Genomic DNA, 8,647 nt, shown 5'->3' with positions numbered 1-8,647 from the left:
GCTGGCCTGGAACTCACTATGTAGACCAGGCTGGCTTTGAACTCACAGAGATCCGCCTGCCTCTGCCTCCTGAGTGCTGGGATTAAAGGCGTGTGCCACCACGCCCAGCTCACTTTCAGTATTTTTATTTTAATTAAAAATACTTCTTTAATTATAAATCGTTTTAATTAGTTATTCTAAATTCCTTCTACTCTTGATATTTTAAGTAATATTTACATCATAAAAAAACTTTCCTTTGGGTATATGTCCAGGGGTGGAAGAGATGGGCCTTTATTGTTGTTCTATTCACAATGGCAAGGACATCAAACTGGTTAAATGTTCATCAATAGATGAACTGAAAATGAAATGTTTGCTGGGAGTGGTGGCCCATGTCTTTAGTCCTAGCACTCAGGAGGCGAGGCAGGCAGATCTCAGTGAGATCGAGGTCAACCTGGTTTCCATAGTGAATTGCAGGCCACATGGGGTTAAAGGGAGACCCTCTCTCAAAATAAAAATGTGGTGCATATATACACAATGGAACTTTATTCCGCTACAAAGAAAAATGAACTTATGAAATTTTCAGGAAAATTTACCTAATTTGTTATATTAAATTAGGTAACCCAGACTCAGAAAGACAAAAAACAAATGTTCTCTCACATAGAGTTTCTAGCTTTAAATGTTTAAGGTGTGTGTGTGTGTGTGTGTGTGTGTGTGTGTAAAGGTCATGTAAACAGAAAGGGGCCTGTGAGAAGGGAAAAAGAAGAGCTGAGAAAGTGGGAAGGGTACTGAACACATGTGACCTGAAAATGGCTAAGAGGCTATGGGATGATGGTGGAAGGCTGGGCGGGGGGCAGGAAGGTGTGGCAGAAGTAGGTGCATGTAGAGAGAGGGGAGAAATCAACCAACAAATTATATTTGAAAATCCCATCATGAAACACAATACTGTATGCTAATTAAAAAATGAAAATGGGGAGGCTGGAGAGATGGCTCAGTGATTAAGAACACTGACTGTGTTCTTAAGAAGACTTGGGTTTGAATCCCAGCACCTACATGGCAGCTATCAACTGCCCGTAACTCCAGTTCCAGGGGATCTAACAGCCTCTCTGTCTTCTGTGTGCATTGCATGACATGGGTGCACTTACCTACATGCAGGCAATACACGCATACACATAAAATAAAAATAATAAATAAAATATTAAAAAAATGAAAGGGATTTTTCCTTTAAAGATGTTAAGTATACGGAATATACTTCAACATTATCGTTTATTACATAATTTTTTCATATTTTATATAATTTTATTACACAAAGGAAACATATTTTCATAAAGGTCTATAAAATGTTAATTTCACAAAAGAATCATGAAAAATATTGAAGAACATATTAATTCTATTAATTATCTCTTTTTTTTCAGTTTTTTTTTTTTTGGAGCTGAGGACCGAACCCAGGGCCTTGCACTTGCTAGGCAAGTGCTCGACCTCTGAGCTAAATCCCCAAACCCTAATTCTCAATACATACGTGGAATCCCAACTTGTTGTTTTCTTATTGCTGGACCAATGTTTAGTTTCTTATCCTTATAATGAAGTTTTTCGGCCTAAAATAAAGAAAAAAATTATTTTGACACTATCATTTGTAAAACAAATGAAGAAAAATTAAGGGAAACAATTTAAACCACTTTGAAAGCAGCCATTGTGCAAAGGACAGATTTTTAGTTTTTTTAAAAAAATTTAAGACAAGGTCTCACGTATTCTAGGTTGGCCTTAAACTTGTTATGTAGCAGAGACTTTAAACTTCTGATCCTCTTGCCTCCACCTCCCAAGTGCTGGGATTAAAGGTATGTGCCACCATGCCTGGTTTATGTGGTACTGGGGATCAAACCCAGGGTTTCATTCATGCTATGCATTTGTACCAACTGAGTTACATCCCCAGTCTCAAAAGATGGTTTCTGGATCCAAATAATCTGTGTCTGAATCTTGGTTCCAAGGCTCTGAACCTAGGTCTTCACTTGTAGTAATCAATATTATTTATTGATTCTGTATTTGTGGCTTGTGTAGTCACTAAACTAAAATTTATTTGTAACTCCCGAGCCAATACCTGTGATTTCAAGGTTTTTAGTGGACACATACAGAAAAATACCAGCCTGACAGAAGTTCCCAGCTGAGATCAACAAGGGAATGCTTTCTCTTCTTGTTTCAGCTATGATGCTATAATCAAGTGTCTTTTTTCATACATGTTTTACACATTATGTGCTTTGTTATTTAAATATTTTTATTTATTTTTCTTATGTGTATGAGTGCATTGCCTGCATGAATGTAATGCATGTCATGGAATGCCCACGGAAGTCAGAAGAGGGTGTCCGGATTCTCTGGAACTGGAATTACGGATGATAGTTGCCATGCTGGGATTTGAACCTGGGTCTTCTGCAAGAGCAGTTAGTGCTCTTAACTACTGGGCCATCTCTTCAGTCCCATGATTTGTTATTTAAAATGCCTTCCAAGTGCTGAAGTACTAGCTAGTGGTTCCTAAGTATAAGACTGTCATACATCTCGTGGAAAAAATGTGTTTGACAAGATAATTTAGGTATGAATTATAGTGCTATTGGTCATGAATTCACTGTTAATGATTCAACAACTTATTAAACATGGTGCCTGGTACGGCTTGCATATGAAATGTCCCCCCACCTCCTGAAAAAGTTCATGTATTGGAGGGTTGGTTCTCAATGAGTAGATGTGATCATTAAGAGGTAATTGGATGATAAAGGATTGATTTACGAGTTTAAACTACTGATGGATTAATAATTTGGTAGCCTTATTGAGAGACCATGGAACTTTTAGAAGTGAGGCTTAGTTGGAGGTAGTAAGTTGGAGTTGTGTTCTCTAGGCCTTGTATCATGTCCCAGATCCCTTCCTCAGTTTCTCCCTCCTTCCTGGACACCATGAGCATCTTTTGTCACATGCTTTCACTGTCATAATGTTCTGCAATGTCCAATGCCTACAGCAACACAGCCAGCCAGCTGCGCACTGAAACCTGTGAAACCATGAGCAGAAATAAAATTATATCTTTTAAATTGTTTCTATCAGGTCTTTGTGACAAGCAACTAAAAGTTTTGCTAACACAATGTCTTTAAATAGAAATACATACGAAACCAGGTTATATATTGATTGGCTGGTGGCAAAATTGTGACCAGAGGTTCTTTGGATCCTTAACTTGTATTTCTCTTAGGAATGCCAGCATTTAAACTCAACGTTTATAGTGATTATGGAACATAGAACTACTATGATAATAAGAATTGACTGTATATCATATTAATATATAATGAAACTATCAAAACTACAAGCTAGAGAGTTTTTATGAATATTCTTGGTTTTCTATAAAGTTTTATATAGGAAGGAAATAATCTCAGGTAACTTTAAGAATCTACATTTATTATTTTAAGCAAATAAAGTGAAACACATTAGAATTCACAACCATCTTCACATGGTGATTTGGGATTGGTTCTTTTTCAGATAGTTTCTTAGAAGCCAATGTCAATATTAATACGTAAAATTCATTTGGAAATGAATCACTGTCCTTGTACTCTATCATTAAACATTTTAAAAGATTAGCTTCAAAGAAAGAATTTCCAAAACTGAAGTTAAATATACTGAAAGATCTTACCTCTTGTAAGATCTTTTGTGCATCTTCTTGAGTTTCAAAAGTGATGAAACCATACCTAAATAAATGCATTAATTATTACCATTTTCTTAGGCTGTTACATTAAATTTCATATTACAGTACTGGAGAGTCAACTTAAGGTCTCACACATGCTAGGCAAGTTCTTTACCACTGAACTACCTGCCCATCCCTATATAAAAAATTTTCCTTTTATGAAGAGGGCACTGCAGGAGTAAGCCTCTTTGTATGCTACACCAGCATGGGAATCCCAGCTTAACACTATCATTTCATTTTTCCAAAGTGAAGGGGACTAAAAGAATAAAGAAGTTAGTGGGTCTTAGAAGACTTTCAGCATTGAGCTGTATGTAATAAGAAAAGCATGAGAAATTCATGTTCCAGCTTAAAAATTGGGATGAAATGGATTTCAGCCCAAAGCAATAATTTTCGTTTTCCTTTCCTTCCCTTCCCCTCCGTTCTTCCCCTCCCCTCCCATTTCCTCTCCCTTTCTCCTCTCTTCTCCTTCCTCTCCTCTCTCTTCCCTTCCCCTCTTCTCTCCTCTCTCTCCTCCTCTCCTTTCTCCCTCCCTTTTTTCTTTCTTTCCTTTTTTTTTATTGCCACGCTGGGGATGAGACCCAAGGCATAGTGTATGATAGGCAAATGCTTTACCACTGAGGACATCTCCAGTCCTATAATTCCCTTTTAAAAAATAAAAAGAATCCTTAAAAATAACGTTTGCTTTAAAGGAAACAAAATAGAAAAGCTTGTTAAAAATAAAAAGGTTTCAACACAAAATTTCTTATATTTATATAGGTCTTCACATATTTTATTTAGTTATTATTAGCACATATAAACTAATAATTTTCCAGTAAAAATGCATACAACCTAGATTTCATGCTGGGCTTGATGGTGCACACCTTTAACTCCAAGCATTTAGGAGGCACCTGTGAGATTGAGGCCAGCCTGAATCACTCCATAGCGAGTTCCAGGCCAGTTGGGCTATAGGGAGACCCTGTTTCAAAAAGATGAAAAAACAAAAAAGTATAGAATCTAGATTTTATATTTGACTTTTGTATTTGCTCTTTACTGTTAAGTATAATTCATATAATGTCCAAGTACAAGTGGATAGCTGTAATCTCAGTAATCAGGAAGCTAAAGCAGAATTGTGAGTTCCAGCTCAGCCTGGGCTATAATAGCAAAACTTTGTTTCAAAAAAGAAAAAAACTCCAAAACCAAAAAGATACAGTACATAATGTCATGTCCCAAAAGCTAAGCCACAGGAAATATGCAAGCAAATAAAAAAGCATGATTCCTAGATTTCAAAACTCTTGTGAATATTGCTGAATGACCTATTTTTTTCTAACTCATAATTATTGTATCATAGTACTTTTGTTTAAAGTTTAAATTTTTTAAAATTTATTTTTATTTGTATGACTGGTCTATGCAAGTGCACCCATGTTGTGCAACACTTGTGGAGGCCAGAAAAGGGCGTTGGATCTCCTGGAACTGGAGTTAAGGATGGTTTTGTCCATCATGTGGGTGCTGGGAACCAAACCAGGGTCCTCTGGAAGAGCATCCAGTGCTCTTAACCACTGAGCCATCTCTCCAGCGCCAGCACCGGGGTTTATTTTTGTAGTTCTGGAAGCCTTACTGCATTCTAAGCAAGTGGTCTACCACCTGGCTACATTAAAAGTATTATTTTCTCTTATCTGCTTGTCCAAACATTAAAGAATTAGTTTTATATATATTGGTAGAACACATCACCCAGTGGAAATGGGTAGAAAATAGCTTATATTTCTTTTCTTTTTTATTATTTTAATTTTATGTGTATGAGCATATTGCCTGCATGTATATAAGTGCATCCGTGTCATGCAGTGCCCACAGAGGTCAGAGATGGTGTCAGATCTCCTGAAACTGAAGTTACAGATAGCTGTTAGCTGCCATGTGGGTGCTAGGATTCAAACCCAGGTCTTCTGCAAGAATAGCCAGTGCTCTGAACTGCTGAGCCATAGCTCCAGCCCTACAGCTTATATTTTTATGTGTGCTTTTGTTTAAAATGCTTTTATTATTTTGGTTAGCATATAACATTGACAGGTTTCATTATGATATTTCCATACACGTATTTCAGTTAGTGGGCTTTGGTTATATTGATTTCCCATTACCCTCTCTTGTGCTTCCTTACCCCTCCTCTAGGAAATTCCTCAAACAGTCCATCTTCTGCTTTGAAGTCATATATGAGACATATATATTTATATTGTGCATATAAGAAAACATGCAATATTATTTTTATACCCCATTTCTCACTCTTCTTCCTGCCTCCTCTCTTCCAGCTAGTCTCCCTCTCTCCCCACATAGTTCCCCTTCTACTTTCATCTATTATTTTCTGAGCTGTTGGGAGTCCTTTATACAAAGTCCTGGCCTATTCCTATATCTTGAAGTGTTTTTTGTCTGTTTCATCCAGCAGTTTTCAAGTGTCAAGTCTTACATTAAGGGCTTTTAGCCATTTAAAACTATTTTTTAATTTCATGTGTATGAATGTGTTGCCTGCATGTTTTTAAGTACACTGTGTCCACTGTGTCATGCAATGACTGTGGGGGTCAGAAGAAGGCATCAAATTCCCCAGAACTGGAGTTACAGACAGTTGTTTGCCATCATGTAGGTGCCGGGAATTGAACTTAGATCCTCTGCAAGAGCAGCCAGTGTTCTTAACCGCTGAGCACTGAGTCCAGTCCCTTGAACTGATTTTTGTATAGAAAATGATCTGGGTTCATTTTTCCGTATGTGAATACCCCTTTCCGAGAACCATTTGCTAAAGAGGCTGTGTTTTCTCCAATTTATGTTTTTGACAACTTCACTGAAAAAATCTGGTGGCTGTGGCTGTGTGGGTTTATTTCTTGGTCCTCCATTCCTTTGGTCTATATGTCTGTTTTTGGGCCAGTACCCTGAGCTTGCTTTATACATTTACAAAGTTTAGGATCCACAAATAAGAGAAAACATGTTGTTTTTCTAATGCTTTTTAAACTTCGTTAATATGATTATCTCCAGGTGCATCCATTTTCCTGCAAATGATACAACTTCATTTTTCTTTATGGCTGTGTATATAATTCAAATTTTCTTTATCCACTCCTCTACTGATGGATACCTACATCAGTTCCATAATTTTGCATTGTGAAAATGCTACAGCAAATAGTGATGTGCAATTATCTCTGTGATATACTGACTTGGAATCTTTTGTGTAAAAATAAAGGAGTGGTATAGCTGTATCAAGTGATAGGTCCATTTTTTTTTTTTGAGGAAGTTCCAACTAGTTTTCATTACCATCAGCAGTGTACGAGGGTTCCCTTTTTCCACATCATTGCCGGTAGTTGTTTTCTTGATGACTTCCATTGTGATTGGGGTGAGATGGAAGCTCAAAGTAGTTTTTCTCTGATGGCTAGTGACGTTAAATATTTTTCATGTTCATTGGCTAACTGTACTTTGTATTTTGAGAATTGTCTGCTCATTTCATTAGCTCATTTACTGGTTGAGTGGTTTGGTTTTAGGTGTTTAGTTTTTTGATACTTATTTTCTGTAGGCTGATTTTTGTATGGGGTTAGAGAAAAAAGATTTAGGCTCATTTTTCTATATATGAATACCCTGTTTTCACTTGTTGGCTGTGCAGAAGTTTTTGAATTTCATGAAATTCCAGTTGTCAATTTTTGGTACTATTTCCTGAGTGACTGGAGTCCTAGTCAGAAAGTGCTTGCCTATACTGATATCTTGAAATGTTTCCTCTATTTTCCTTTTAAGTTTTAGAGATTCAGGTCTTATATTAAGGTCTGATCATTTAGAGTTGAATTTTTGTATAGGGTAAGACATAGGGATCTAGTTTCATTCTTCTATATGTAGATACCCCATCTTGCCAATAACATTTGTTGAAGAGGCTCTCTTTTCACCAATGTATATTTTTGTCATGTTTTTGAAAATCAGGTGGCTGTAGCTGTGTAGATTTCTGGTTCCTCTATTCTGTTCCATTGACCTATATGTCTGTTTTTGTACCACTGCCATGCTGTCTTCATTACTATGGCTTTATAGTAAAACTTGAAATAAGATAGGGTGACAGTTTCAGCATTCTTTTTGCTCAGAATTTCATTGACTATCTGGGGTTTTTGTGCTTCTATATGAAATTTAATTTTTTTATTTCTATGAAAAATGGTATTGAAATTTTAATGGAGTTTGTATTGAATCTGTAGATTATTGTTGGTAGAATAAGCCATTTTTCACAACATTGTCTTCCAATCTACAAGCAGAGGAAACCTTTTCATTGTCTAGTATCTTCTTCAATTTCCTAACTGCTTTAAAGCTTTCATTGTAGAGGTCTTTCACTTTTTTGGTTAGGTTTATTTACTTACTTATTGAGGAAGCTGTGAATGCAATTTTCTGATTTCTTTATCATTATGTTTGTTATTGGTATACTACTGATTTTAATGTTAATTTCATATCCTGTCATTTTGCTGTGTTCATCAGTGTTAAGTTTTCTGGGTGAAGTCTGGGTCTCTTATATAAAGAACCATATTTACAAATGTGGACATTTTGCTTGCTTCATTTCCTATTTATATGCCTTTTATTTCACTTTACCTCAGTGCCAAGACTTTGAACACTACATTCAGAATGGAGAAAATCTTGTCTTGTTCTTGATTTTAGTGGAAATGCTCTCAGTTTTGCTCCATTAGTATAATGTTATCTGTCATACATAGCCTTTATTATTTACTGAGCTATCTTTTTGTGTTCCTAAATTATGTTTGCAAAGTGTTTTATTGAGGATTTTTGTATTTATGTTTATTAGGGAGATTGTTCTAAAATTTCATTTTGTTGTGTGTTTATCTAGCTTTATTATCAGGGTCAGCAGTGTTCTATTTCTATTTTATGGAATAATTAGAGAAACATTGATGTTAGTTCTTCAATGGTCAGATAGAATTCAGTCATAAATCTATCTGGACCTGGACTTTTTTTAGTTGGGAGATTTTTTAAATTTTTGCT

General features: G+C 36.0%; 1 protein-coding gene across 1 annotated transcript in view; it reads right to left on the bottom strand.

The window, feature by feature from the left end:
• The window catches only part of LOC103734524 (protein boule-like), a gene marked incomplete at its 3' end in the record, with an annotated part of 27,063 nt that overhangs the window by 2,920 nt on the left and 15,496 nt on the right, over nt 1-8,647 (bottom strand). Inside the window, exons 4-5 of the mRNA XM_029563498.1 lie at nt 3,635-3,689; nt 1,496-1,571 (exon numbers count right to left, since the gene is read on the bottom strand). Of these exons, the coding sequence (XP_029419358.1) occupies nt 1,496-1,571; nt 3,635-3,689 (131 nt within the window). The remainder of the gene's footprint in view (nt 1-1,495; nt 1,572-3,634; nt 3,690-8,647) is intronic.

This window comes from Nannospalax galili, unplaced genomic scaffold, assembly GCF_000622305.1.
Source record: "Nannospalax galili isolate Female #2095 unplaced genomic scaffold, S.galili_v1.0 scaffold610, whole genome shotgun sequence".
Taxonomy (NCBI): Eukaryota; Metazoa; Chordata; class Mammalia; order Rodentia; family Spalacidae; genus Nannospalax; species Nannospalax galili.
This window is presented reverse-complemented; position numbering and strand designations above follow the sequence as displayed.